Source organism: Juglans regia, chromosome 1 (genome assembly GCF_001411555.2).
Source record: "Juglans regia cultivar Chandler chromosome 1, Walnut 2.0, whole genome shotgun sequence".
Lineage (NCBI taxonomy): Eukaryota > Viridiplantae > Streptophyta > Magnoliopsida > Fagales > Juglandaceae > Juglans > Juglans regia.
The window spans coordinates 2276375-2290891 of NC_049901.1; the positions used below are offsets into that span (position 1 = coordinate 2276375).

At 37.7% G+C, this 14517-nt stretch overlaps 1 protein-coding gene across 2 annotated transcripts; it reads right to left on the bottom strand.

The window, feature by feature from the left end:
- Window positions 1-11691: 11691 nt before the first annotated feature.
- On the bottom strand, window positions 11692-14051 carry LOC109006309. 2 transcript variants are annotated; one of them, XM_018985544.2, is made up of 3 exons: window positions 12731-14051; window positions 12269-12366; window positions 11692-12178 (listed from the first exon to the last, which is right to left on the bottom strand). In XM_018985544.2, the coding sequence occupies exon 1, from the start codon at window positions 13849-13851 to the stop codon at window positions 12871-12873; it is 981 nt and encodes a 326-aa protein (XP_018841089.1). In that variant the 5' UTR covers window positions 13852-14051; the 3' UTR covers window positions 11692-12178; window positions 12269-12366; window positions 12731-12870. The 2 variants fall into 2 exon arrangements, with proteins under 2 accessions (XP_018841089.1, XP_018841088.1); XM_018985543.2 differs by having other exon boundaries at window positions 11692-12356.
- Window positions 14052-14517: the final 466 nt, after the last annotated feature.

The window sequence follows — 14517 nt, forward strand, 5'->3', positions numbered from 1 at the left end:
ATGTCGTTGATCTTAAGTTGAACGCTTACGTTTCACAAATATCCGTACAACATATTTTCCGGTCGTTGGATCCACGTTTTGTCCAGAACTGCCTTTGCATACATGTCTTCAGAAATAGTATTTAAAAAAAAAAAAAAAACCTTCAGAAATAGGGAGGCCACCGAGAGGCTTCCGGCAAAATTTTTTGTTTTTTTTTTTTAAACATTTTTTTAAATTTATTAAACATTTTAAAAAAATAAAAATAAAAATTTATTTAAAAAATATTTACTTAACTATCAAGTAAAAAATAAAAAAACCCAATCAATGGCCACCATCTATGGGATAAGCATTTCCCATAAAAGAATGGTATTTTCTGTTTTTATATTTTTGGATAACGCATATTCTAAAATCAATTTGTTATTCGAATCTGAAGTTTAAAATAAACTGCAAGGTTGGAAAGAGAAGTTATTTTCACAAATTGGTAAGAAAATTCTAATTAAGGCAATTGTGTAGAAATTTACAACTTATACAATACGTTGTTTTCAGTTACCTAAATTATTTTGTAAAGAGTTAGTTTGCTCGATTTTGGTGGGGCCAATATGGTATGGAGCGGAAGATGGATTGGGTGGGTTGGAATAAATTGTGTACCTCTAAATTTCAAAGTGGTATGGATTTTAAGAACTTAGGAATTTTTAATCTATCATTGTTAGAAAAACATAAATGGAGGCGCTTATGTATGACTTTCAATCATTGTTTTTCTGAATTTTTAAGGCAAAGTATTTTTCTCGTTCTATTTTTTAAAAGGCAACTTTGGGCAACCGTCCATCCTATGTTTGGCAAAATATCTTTGCTCCCAAGGACTTTCTCGCTCAAGGTTGTATTTGGAAAATAGGATGAGATGAATCTATCAATATTTGGCATGACAAGTGGCTCACAACAAAGTTGTCCTCTTATTTTCCAAATGCTGATTCGAGCTTACAAGAAAGTTCCACCGTTAGTGCATTGTTTAAGAGGGATTCTTGTACATGGAATGAGGTTCTAATCCATAATGTTTTTCTTCCATATGTTGCTGCTCAGATTTTGAAGATTCCTTCATCTTTGAGAAATGATGATCAATTGGTATGGAATGAGAATAAAAGTGGGGTATCCACGGTAAAGTGTTACCACTTTGTTTCTAATTTGATGTCTACAATGAATACATTACATTGTAATAGAGCTGAATGTTCCAATGCACAAGTCCATTTGATTTTTGGCAAAGGTTGTGGAATTTAAAGTTACCAAATAAAGTGAATAATTTTACATGGAGAGCATGTACTAATAGTTTATCCACCAAATTGAATTTGTTGCAAAGAGGTACTCTACCTATAGCAACTTGTGATCGATGTAAGATGCAAGATGAAAGTTGTAGTCATGTTATTTGGGGATGCTTACATTCGTGGTAGGTATGGAAATTTCGATGCCCTTTCATTTTTTAGTTCTTGCATGAAAATTTGGAGTTTCAAGCTTTGTTAAGGATATTACTGGAGGAAGCTAATTCTATAGTTTCTCATTTTCTCACAATTTCATAGGATATCTGGTAGTATAGAAATCTCTTGTTCTTTGAAAATTATGACTCTGATATTCAAGAGATTGTTGATAATTATATTGGGCATGTTGAAATCTTTATTACCATCAAGGCTAATCAGTTAGTGAAGCATAAGGAGCGAGTACTTTGTTGGAAGCCTCCACCGTTGGGAACGATTAAATTGAATTTTGATGGGGTTATTTTTAAAAACTTTGCAACTGCTGGCATTGGGGTTATCTTGTGGGATGACAATGATGAAGTGTTGATTACATTGAGTAGGAGAGAAGTGGGTGAGTTTGAAGTGGATGAGATTTGCGGCACTTAGAGGGTTACACATGGTTCTTCATCTTGGTATACATGATTTAATTATGGAAGGTGACTCTTTATCTATTATTGAAGCTGTGATTTCAAGAGAACAAAATCTCACTATTTTGCGGCCTTTGGTTATGGAAATTCAGCATTTGTAATGAAGATTTCAGGCATACGAGGTGCTTCATGTTGGAAGACAAAGTAATGAAGCTGCTCGCTTGTTGGTTTGTCATTCTAGGCTAGTGGAAGATACAATATAATAGTAGCGTCAATGTCCCGATTTCCTTATGTCTCAAGTTTTATTAGATGTAATAGTATAACTGAATTATGTATTCATATTTCATTTTATATGAAGGTCTGTTTCTTATATAAAAATAATAATAAATTCTAAATTTCTCGAATTGTTTTAAATAATTAATAAATATCATGAAATTATTTTATGTGTTCTTTTTAATCCTAGGTCGGACAAAACTTTAGGAATTCCAAATTCATTATTATCATTTCCCCATGCACTCTTCATTATGTAATTGAAAAAAATATATATATTCTCTCCCAAAAAATTCCATGTAATCTTAGAACAGAAAACTGACTTTAATGATGAATCACCAACCAATGTACTAAAATTTTATTCCACCTCAATTAATAGGCGAGAGAGTAATGTACTTAACATGTCACAATTTTCACACTTTTCGTGTAAATTAATATAGTAATAGAAATTTCTATACACCATATTAACATCTCATTTTTATCCCATTAAATAAGATGTGATACATTTATTACTATTAAATAATTATTTATTGTATCTTTTTTTATCATCTAATAATGGTGAATATGTCATATACTACCTAGTATGATTAAAGGGAAAAACTTACAGCCGGATGGGTATAAATCTTTTTTTCACACTGGCCAATCACAATACGACACGTAAGGCATCCAACAAAAGAGAACATGCATCTCAAAACACCTGATCCCCTCTTCTACTTTCTTTCTCTAGACGTAAACGTCTCTCTCTCCCTCCCGTTCTTTCCCTTTCGCTGCACCAAACTTGGTCCTGCACCAAAGAAGCGACGTTCAAGGGCACGGCAAGCCTGGCAATGTTGATGGAAAAGTCGAGGTTTTTTATGCTCAAGTCGTCGAAAGTGGTCACCGGACGCTTGGCTTTGAACACCGTGAAAGCCAATATGACAATCAATATCACGATGTCAATTGTAGTGCCGATCATCGCTAAACAACAAGTCTTTCTGCACTTCCTAGATGAAGCCGAACTTGGGCTTGAACTCGATCCACCTACTTTCAAAGCTTTTCCTTCAACATCCATCACTATGCTTTGCTACTAATATTCTTCACGAAAACTTAAAACTGGCTTGAGCCTGCCTGCCTATATATATAAGTAGTTAGAGGGCATGTACAAGTTTCCAGCAGGCAAGAGATTAGTTAAGACATATAGCAAGCAAAAGTCAGAAAGTTATGAATCGTCTTAACCCAATACAAATTAAGAACCACCAAAGCATACAAATCAATCCATATAAAAAGTGTTATATACGAAGTGAAATAAGCATATGAATTCGTGACTAACAAATAGTCACACACTCTCCATGAGTGACAATTTCATTTCTTTACTCAATCATAATTTATTTGGGAGATTATTTCTAGACAAATCCTCACCGAATTACTTTGTAAAAAATGTGACCATACCTTTAAATTTTTAAGGGTAAAAATACTTTTTTTAGATGGCCTCATTTTTAAAAAACTGATTGAGCTTGGACCTAGCTTTATTCTTCATTTTCTTCCTTCGTTTTTCACATGAACCAAACAATTTTTTTTTTTTTTTTATAAACCACTAAACCAGTACTACAACAACTTCTAAGGCAAATATAGGGAAAAAACAAGCCCCACCTTCACTCAACTTCAAAGTCGACGATGCGTCTGGGTTGGTCGACTTGAGGAAGCGAGAGGTTTTTCATAGATTCTTTTTTGGGTTGGTAGCGTTCCATGGGAGAGGAAGGGAGAGGGAGATGTAGTCGCTTCTTTGGTGCATGACTAAGTTTGGTGCAACGAGAGGGAAAGAATGGGAGGGAGAAAGAGACGTTTACGTGTGGAGAAATGAAGTAAAAGAGGGAATCGATGTTTTGAGATGCAAGTTCTCTTTTGTTGGATGTCTTACGTGTCATGTTGTGATTGGCTAATGTGAAAAAGGGATTTATACCCATCTGATTGCAAGTTTTTTCTCATTATTAAAATAAGATGAGAGTATAATGTATAACATTACTCTATAATAATACATCTTTCAAAACAAGTTGGTAGTGGGAGATAGTTTGGTGGGATTAGGAGTCAGGACACAAAAAGGATGGATGGTATGTCCACAATCCAATATACAAACACACACATATACATATTAATTACATAGTGAGAGAGAAAATTCCAAAAGCCTGTGGGATTATTGGGGCGTTAATATCATGAGGAATTATTTATCCTTTCTCTTTATATACTATAAATTCCAAATAGATTAAACTTAAATATTTCTCAAAATAATTACCCATATCAGTCGATTTTCAGTTTTTTATTTATTTTTTATTATTTATTATTTTCACAGCATATTGTGAGTTGGCCACAAACAAATACGCCAATTGAAATTTCAAATGGGTCAACCCTTGAGAGATAACATGGGCCACATTACTTACCACGTTGTCGTGAGATGGCCCAAATACAGTGACAACTTGTCTAAATAGCAGAGTGCAGCTGATTACACCTGCGTTTGTTTCTCCATTTTCCTCCTTTTTTAAAAAAAAAAAAAAAAAAAAAAAATCCCTGAAAAATTGAACACAAACTTGTACATATGATTAGGGACAAAAGGAAGGTCTAGACATTAAGTCACTGTACGTGTAGCAAAGGCTTCAACGGCAACATGATGTGTATGCATTATTTAACACGTACGCAGACTCACGCGTGAACATGAGGATATAGATATTTGTAAATGCTTAATTTTTATTGTTGTTTCACTTTCACATGCCTGTTTTTATGTCAATGTCAATCGACTTCGTATGATCAGTGAAAGTAGCCGACGTCCTCGTTGGGTCCATCTACAACATCGTATTGAGATAAGGATGCCTTGTTATGTGAAATAGGATTTAAATTGCATATGTTAAATTATTAATCCTATAATTTTAATTAAACGTATCAAATTTCTCGATAATAAATTACTAGTTTTATATTGTATTCGTATGTCCGATTTGCGAGTTGTGATAAAAATTGTCAAATTTAAATCTCATGTGTTGAGTTCATAATCCAACTCATGTTTTGGATTTTGTTTCCTTATTGTTAATTAAAAAAAAAAAAAATCTCTCAGACATTTATCTATAGAGATTGAGTCATCTCTTTCTATGAAATATGAAGTTGAGTTTTTGTTTAGGCAGATAGTGTTGTCTCTTAGACGTTTGTCTATAGAAAATATTAATAATAGTAAAGACTAGATCAATCACAAAAAGAAATAATATACTGGTAGAACTTCAAGAAGCAAAGAAGAAGATTCAAGAAGATTTGCATTGTAACTAATTGTGTGATGTGTCCCAATCATAAGGGTTCTGTTGTTTTCTGTTTTCTCTATATATTCCTTCCTGTACGCGCTGCCTTAGTGTAGTAGAAGTTAAAATACTTTTCCTCTTCAATACTAAGAGAATATTTCTCCTTGGCATTCTGTCAAACTCTTGGTGCTCATTACTCAATATGGTATCAAGAGCCAGACCAGGACTCACGTCCTTCCCCTTCCTGCGTTTCTAAATTTTTTTTTTTTTTCTCTCCCACAATGGCTCCATCCGATAAAACTACAAATATTCTCACTACTGCATCTCACTTCATTACAATCAAGCTTACTATAGATAAGTACCTTCTATGGAAAGCTCAAATTGTTCCTTTCTTGCAGGGTCATCAATTATACGGGCATGTTGATGGTTCCCTACCGATGCCTCCTTCCTCCATTGACAATGTTCCTAATCCAGACCACAAAAAATGGGTTTTACAAGATAAACTCATTATTTCTACTCTAAATTCCTCCCTTTCAGATTCAGTTCTCGGACAAGTTTTGGATTGTCATACCTCTGCTGACATATGGACCACTCTCCAGAATCTCTTTTCTGCGAGATCTTCCGCTCATGTATGCCACACAAAATTTCAGTTAGCCACTCTCTGAAAGGGTCCTGAATCAGTCTCTGATTATTATAACAGAGCCAAGTCTCTTGCCGCTAGCTTAACTGCTGCTGGTCATGTTCTCAGCGACTCAGAATTTTCCATTTCTTTGCTCGCGGGTCTAGGCACTGAGTATGAATCTTTGGTTACTTCTCTAACCACTCATGCTGATACTATTTCTTCTGCTCAGCTCTATAGTTACCTCCTAAATCATGAGTCCCGTATTTCTTATCAAACCCAGAATTTACTTGCTAACACTTCTCTTGCTGCCCATCATACGGTTCGATATCCTCCTTCTCCTCAATCCTCTCGTGCACCATCCGGTGGAGGTCGACGAGGTCGTGGGCGTGGTCCTTTCACTCCACGTCCCACTTCACCCCAGTCTTATCCTGCTTCTCCACTTCCTGATACTCGTCCACAATGCCAATTGTGTCAGAAATTTGGTCACACTGCCTTGACCTGCTACCATCGGCTTACCACTCCATACCCATCATCTTCTCCTGCACCTTTTCAAGCCAATAACACATCTCTGTCTACTCCATCACCCAATACCACAACTTGGTATCCTGATACCGCTGCCTCTCACCACTTCACTTCAGAGTTTAATAATCTCAACCTGGAGTCGATGCCATATCAGGGACCTGACCAAGTCTTCATCGGAGATGGCTCATCACTTCCTATTCATCATCTCGGTTCCGCTCAAATACCGACCACAGCTGGCAATTTTCTATTACATAATTTACTTCATGTTCCCTCAATTTCTAGAAATCTTCTTTCTGTACGTCAATTTTGCAATGATAATAAAGTTTTCTTTGACTTTCACTCTGATTTGTTTCTTGTGAAGGATTCACGTTCCCGGGAAGTGCTCCTTCAGGGTCACGTTGAAGATGGCCTCTATGCGTTCCAGTCTAGTGCAGTGACCTCCTCACCTTCTCGTGCTTTTCTTGGTGTTAGAACTTCAGCTCAACTCTGGCATTCCCGATTGGGTCACCCTTCTCCACGCACTACTGCTTTTATTCTTCGTCGTTTCAATCTTCCGTTTACAAGTTCTGCATCAATAAAAAATTGCTCTGCTTGTTGCAACGCCAAGGCTCATGTTCTGCCTCACCCACCCACCTCGTCCCGCTCCACTCGCCCATTTGAATTGTTATTTCTTGATGTTTGGGGTCCTGCCCCTGAGCTTTCCATGAATGGCATGCGCTATTATCTTTCTTTAGTTGATGATTATTCCAAATATGTCTGGTTTTTTCCTATGCAAATGAAATCTAATGTTACTCCTTTAATTTTGGCTTTCCTTCGATATGTGAGTAATACCTTTAATACCACAGTAGTCTCAGTTCAAACTGACTGGGGTGGCGAATTTCGCCCCCTTAAAAATATTTTTCAGTCTTGTGGTATAACTCATCGGATCACATGTCCACACTCTCATCAACAAAATGGCAGTGTGGAACGTCGACATCGTCATATTGTTGAAACCGGACTATCTCTTTTATCTCATGCCTCGGTTCCGCATTCTTTTTGGGCACAGGCTTTTCAAACCGCCACTTTTTTTATTAATTCTATGCCAACTCCGCTTTTGCAAAATAAATCGCCCTTTGAGGTATTAATGGGCCGTCTTCCCGATTATAAATTTTTTAAAATTTTTGGGTCTGCATGTTGGCCCAATCTCAGGCCTTTTAATCAACATAAAATGGATTATAGATCCAAACCCTGTGTTTTCATGGGCTATAGTCCAGATCACAAAGGGTACATTTGTCTTCATATTTCCACCGGTCGCAATTATATTTCTCGTGATGTAATTTTTGATGAGACTGTTTTTCCTTTTGCGTCTCAATCTGATCTCCCTCCCGTAACCCAACAGCGCCGGCCTTTCATCTTCTCCTTTCAAAATAATTCTAGCCTTCTTCCATCTGACTCCATACACGTCTCAAGGCCCACTTCTCCTATAACCCAACCCACGTCTCCTATAACCCAGCCCACGTCCCCATCTAACCCTAACTCCATCTCATTCTCTCCTACACACTCGTCTGCCGCTAGCTTGTCTTCAAATTCTTCCCCTTCGTCTCAATCTTCCTTTTCTCCTGCTGCCGTCACATCTTCCTTGCCGAATACGGTTTCACAACTCGTGTCTGCTGATATTTCTTCTTCTTCTCATGATCCACATCCTTCTTCTTCCACTCATCCCATGGTTACAAGGTCCAAAACCCATACTCTGTGTCCTCGCCGTCGCACTGATGGAACGATCCCGTGGCCTTCTCGTCAACCATCTGGTTCCCTTACCACATCCACCATTCCCCAAACTTCTTCTTCTCTTTCGGTTCCTGAAGAACCAACCTCGTTCTCAGAAGTTTCTAAATATGTTGAATGGCGTGCTGCCATGGCTACTGAGTTTGATGCTCTTCTCCATAATCAAACTTGGGATCTTATTCCTCCCTCACCGACCTATAATCTCCTTGGCTCCAAGTGGGTTCTCAAGTCCAAGCGCCGCGCTGATGGTTCTCTTGAGCGTCGCAAGGCACGCCTTGTTGCTCAAGGGTTTCATCAGCAACTCGGATTGGACTATCATGAAACCTATAGTCCGGTTGTGAAGCCAGTTACTATTCGGCTTTTGCTCTCTCTTGCTGTTACCTCAAACTGGTCGCTGCATCAACTTGACGTTCAGAACGCTTTTCTGCATGGTGACCTTGAGGAGGCTGTCTACATGAAGCAACCTCCTGGTTTCGTGAATCCTGATTTTCCGGCACATGTCTGTAAGTTGAAAAAATCTCTATACGGTCTAAAACAGGCCCCTAGGGCTTGGTTTGCCTAATTAAGTGACAAGCTGCTTCATCTTGGTTTTACGTGTTCTACTTCGGATTCATCCCTTTTTATTATGCGTACTGCTTCTGACTGTTTATATCTTCTGATATATGTTGATGACATATTGGTGACTGGTTCAAGTTCCACTCTTATTGCTGATTTTATTTCTTCCTTGAAGCAATTTTTTCCTGTTAAAGATTTAGGGTTCCTCAATTTTTTTCCTTGGTATAGAAGTGTCCCGCACACAATCTGGTTTATGTCTGTCTCAATCCAAATATATTCATGATTTGCTGATACGGACTCACATGCATGAATCTAAACCAGTAAATACGCCTATGTCTGTTACTGAAAAATTAACAGCCTTAGATGGTCCTCTTTTTGATGACCCTCAATGGTACATAAGTGTTGTAGGGAGTCTTCAATATCTAGCTTTTACTAGACCAGATATCTCATTTGCTGTTAATCGTGTTTGTCAGTACATGCATAGTCCTCGTCTTCCCCACTAGAAGGCAGTCAAGCGCATTCTTCGTTACTTGAATCATACCCGCACTTTTGGTCTTTGTTTTTCCTCATCTTCATCATATAAACTTGATGCCTTCTCTGATGCCGACTGGGCCGGGTGTCCAGATGATCGTCGCTCCACAGGAGGTTTTTGTATTTACTTTGGTAGTCATTTAATCTCTTGGGGTTCAAAAAAACAACCTACTGTTGCTCGGTCTTCCACGGAAGCCGAGTATAAATCTGTTGCTAATACTGCTTGTGAAGTTATTTGGTTGCAGTCACTATTGCAAGAACTTGGTATTCGGCTCTCAGCTCCACCAATTCTTTGGTGTGATAATCTCGGAGCTACATACCTTTCACTTAATCCAGTTATGCATTCAAGAACAAAACACGTGGAGTTAGATTATCACTTTGTTCGGGAACGAGTTGCAGCCAAAACTTTACAAGTTTCTTTCATTTCCAGCAAAGATCAGATCGCAGACATCATGACTAAACCTCTCTCAGCACCTCGGTTTACACAGCTTCGATCAAGCCTCACCATTGTTCCAGTGATGCTTGGCTCGCGGGGGGATATTAAGGCAGTGGAATTACCAAAGGCTTCCAGAAGCAAGAAGAAGATTCAAGAAGATTTGCATTGTAACTAATTGTGTGACGTGTCCCAATCATAAGGGTTCTGTTGTTTTCTGTTTTCTCTATATATTCCTTCCTGTACGCGCTGCCTTAGTGTAGTAGAAGTTAGAATACTTTTCCTCTTCAATACTAAGAGAATATTTCTCCTTGGCATTCTGTCAAACTCTTGGTGCTCATTACTCAATATGTAGTTATCCCAAAATATATTCGGTTATGGTTGTAAATTTTTCTGATAAATGAATGATGATAATTTAAAAAAAAAAAAAATCAAATTACCCAAAGGGTCCTTTATTTTTATAATTAACCCAAGCGATGATCGATTAAAAAAAAATGTAAATTAGGGGTTTTTTCCCCTTTTCCAACAAAAATGCTGTTATATGGTTTAAGTAGATAAATATGATAAATAGTTAAAGTCTCATTTACAAGGGGATAAAGCCTAAATTTTCGGAATCAAACCCATGATACTTGTGCCACTTTTTCATCACCCAAAGGGCCAAAACACCCAAAGGGCAATTCAGTTGGAATATTGCGTGGGGAATGGAGAAGGGAAGAATATATTTTTGGTGTGAGAATTTTGACGTTGGGACTGGGGGCCCATTTACCTCCTTTTGGTCTCCTTAAAACAACTCGTGATAATGTTCAAATACATTAAAGCCATATTAGGACATAACTTAATTATTCTTATGCTTGACTAAAACCAGGATATGTACATATGACATTCAACTAATATATTGTTTCGTTGAATTTGAGACTGCTTAATAGTTCTCAACTCTCAAGTTGAAGAGTGAAATTCGATCTGTAAACATGGAAAAGCACATTCAAGCACGTGGGCACACATATACTCTATTTTATTTAATTAAGATGAATTATTGAATCCTCGAGAAGAAAGTGGATCTAGGATTAGCATGATGCTAAGATTATAATAGGGACAATGCGCTAAGAGATCCCCATAATACAGTTTCAAATAGCTTATTACAATCACCACATACCTTTGGTGTTTACATCTTTGTATTACCATTTATTTCAATCACCACATTTAAGTGTTTCTACTTGTTAATCGGTATGCAAGACATACCCATTCATACGGTTGACATGACAATTTGATTCATAAAACAGCTATATATGTGTTTTAAGCGAGTTTAAAAACAGTGATTTCAGGCTCAATGCCAATGGCTTGTTCGATGTTGGAAAATGCATGGCAGCAGCACACATGTACTGTACATGTTTGAGAGGAGCTTTCCAGCAAACCATAAAACAAACAAATACAAGTTTGTTTTTTAAGTGAAAACTGGGAAGCTTTACGATTTTTTTAAGAGTAATTTTAGTTACAGGTCCTAAATATACAAGGCTTTTGTAAAAATGTGAAACCCATATTAAAAAAAAAAAAAAAAAATCACATTTTCTTATAATGAGATCTATTTTTTTTATAAAAAGTTTGTACGAAACTTGTCTGTTTGGAGTTTGAATATATATTTTTCTCTTTTAAATAATTCTCTTAAAAAGTGAATTAATGCATGTAGCTAGTACTACTACTTAGCAATCATTTAACATCATACCTTCCACCAAATAAAGTGAAATCTCCCCCCCCAAACTTGGCTCCCATGATTGTTGCTGCCATCCAAATTCTGTGTAAATATTGAGAGTCGGTATAGGGGGTGTGAATTTTATTTGGACCTATAACAATAAACACATGATTCATCCAAACATAAAGAAAGAGAATTCATGAATTCGTCAATTTCTAATATTTTTGTACTTTGTTTATTCATTACAGAGTAACGAAGAAAACTTCTGAGACTAATCCATTTGATGATTTTTTTTGGGTGAACTGAATCATGATCAAACGCCAAGAGCCATATTAGGGTCCAGCTCAAAATCAGGCTTGGTCGAGTCAGCCCTTATCCAAGCCCATAACTCAGACTTCTTCCTTTGGTAAGTATAACCGCAGAAGTGCTTGCGACTTTGTGTACCCAAAAAGGAGAAAGCTTGTGAGGGGGTTTTGATGTTCAGCTGACAACCCATCAGAGCCGGGGCCACTTGTTCTTGATCGAGCAATGTTTCAGCATACACAAATGTAAGTATTAATCATCCGATTCATCCCATTCCCTACAAACAATGCATTGGCATGCGAGCGGATATAGTTTATGGTTCTGCACTGAGGCTGTGTCCATGGTCACTTCAATCACTTCATGTCATGATAAGTTGGGCGGTAAATGCCTGTGACATATTGGAGGGTGCTGTTGAAAACTTCTTGAGTATTGGTTTTACATGGTTGTATCAACGTTGACATCAAGCAAAGAGTCTGACCTCTGGAGATGGTTTGCTTTCTTAGCACCGCCAGATATGGCTCAAGGCTCAAGGCTCAAGCCAAGCTTTTAACTCCATCGATCAGTTTCTGCCAAGTGCTAATTCGGGGAAAAAGTTAGCGTTTCGATGACTGTACTCCAAAGAATTGGCATAAGCATCTGTAGCCATAAACTGAATCTGCTCTAATTGAATTGAAAACAAACCCCCCAAAAAAAAACACGCGCCCACAAAAGTCCCAACAAAACCCCCCAGAAAATGGTGCATGCAACTCTTTATCATTCATTACAATTTACATGTTCATCTTACATGAAATATCATACAAATTATGGTATTCTTGCCATTTTTGCTCTTGCAATTACTTTTACTCCGTTGGAACAGCAAAAAAAAGAAATTGGAGTCCATAAAAGAGCTGCCTCTAGAATAAATAAATAACAACAAATGGAGATTAAATGAGTGACATACTTGTTTTTAATCTCCTAGCTGAACTAACGGACGTGTTCTTTCTGTAACTAGATCCGTCCGTTTTAATACACAGGACTCTGCATTTCATTTGTGAGTACAAGAGTTTAGGCTAGTCTAGTTGGCAGTACTGCGGAAGCAATTCATGGAAGTTCTTCTGAAGTTCTTAACTTTGCAAGGGGGTGCTCGTCTTCTTCTTTGGGAAGCTCGATATCGTAGTATCCATCTATTTCATCTGTCCAAAAAATTGATGTACAGGTCTTGAAAAACAAGCAACAAGCAATTGTTTCAAGGACAAGCAGGAGTGAATACAAGTAAGCAACAAAAAGCCCCTCCAAGGCCATAGATGCAGTGAGCCTTTCGTAAAGGTAATAAGCTCTTACAACCCGGAAGCGGAACAAGGCCTCAATAGCAGCTAGACCACAATTCAGAGGCAGAGCCAACAAAAGAGCCATTGAATTTGTTCCCCTTCTAAGCAAAAAAGCCTTACGAATGGCCAAGATGCCGATGCAATTCTCCATCCCAGCCACAACCAAAGCCAAGTTGCCTACAACCATCATGTTGGCAAGTATGATGTAGAAAACAGTTCTGGTAACCATTAAAAAAATAGGATTGTTGGATAAGAACACAAAAGTTCTGATTGTATTCATGGCAGCCATATTGATGGTGATGTTGAGGATCAAATTGCACAGGTGGGTTATTAGGAGAGGCTTGTAAAGCGATCTGAAAGACGAAAAGGGTAGTGGAAGAGATCGTCTATGGCCATTCAGAGCTTGAATTATAGAGGCTTTCGCGATCACAAAGGAGGAGAGTATCAAAGGGAGACATAGAAGATAGTTACAAATGGTTTGTGAAAGATTCAGATTGAAAAGCGAAACCAATAACCAAGAGAGAGAAATTCCAGCAGCATGGAGAAGCGATTTGAGGTGAGCATGAATTATCGAAAAAGGCGGGGAAGAAGAAGACGGGAAAACGGCCAGTGATAGGAGAACGGAGGCCGAGAAAGGTAGCATAAGAAGAACTGGGGTGGTGGTGAAGTACTGAAACTCTTTGAGAAAGGTATGGATCGACAACCTGATGATTTTTCCTGCCCTTTCCATGATAAAAGATGGGGCTTCTTCCATTTTCGTGGACAGGGGAATGATTTTGTACCTCGAGTGAATTGAGATAAAGGAGAGACAAAATTTACAGTGACATGTTTTCACCTTTGCTGTCAAGAATTCTATAATGGTTAGGTTCTTATTTTCCTGCAACTTCCAACCACCACAAGCTAACACGAGCCAAAGGCAGGAGGCGTCTTTTCTCTAGGTTAATTATGGCTTAGATGGCCTAGTGTTACCTGAGCTCCTAGTTTCAAACGAAGGTACTGCTGCTTCAATTAATTTCATGCCTACTTAGATGAGATTAGAGGCTCTCAGATCACAAACTGGTGCTAAAATGCTGATGCAAAGAGAGACTATATGTCTCGTTAATTACCATATATCCTACCATTTTGTCTAGTCATTAGTGGGTGATTACGTAGCTTGCACGAAGATCAATTGGAATAATTAACTTTATTAAAATCTCGTGGATCATATTTCCGTTGAAGGACATTCATTCACTAAAAAATGTAACCATCAAGTAATTAAGCACTAGAAATGGTACAGGATGGTTCTGCATATAATCGATGCAAACAACGAAGATTTTTATGTACCAGTCCCTTCATTTGTGGCCTTACCTTAACGACAACGAATGTCTAGATTATATTATTTTACTGTTCATCACGAATGTATGGTCTTCAATCACATTTG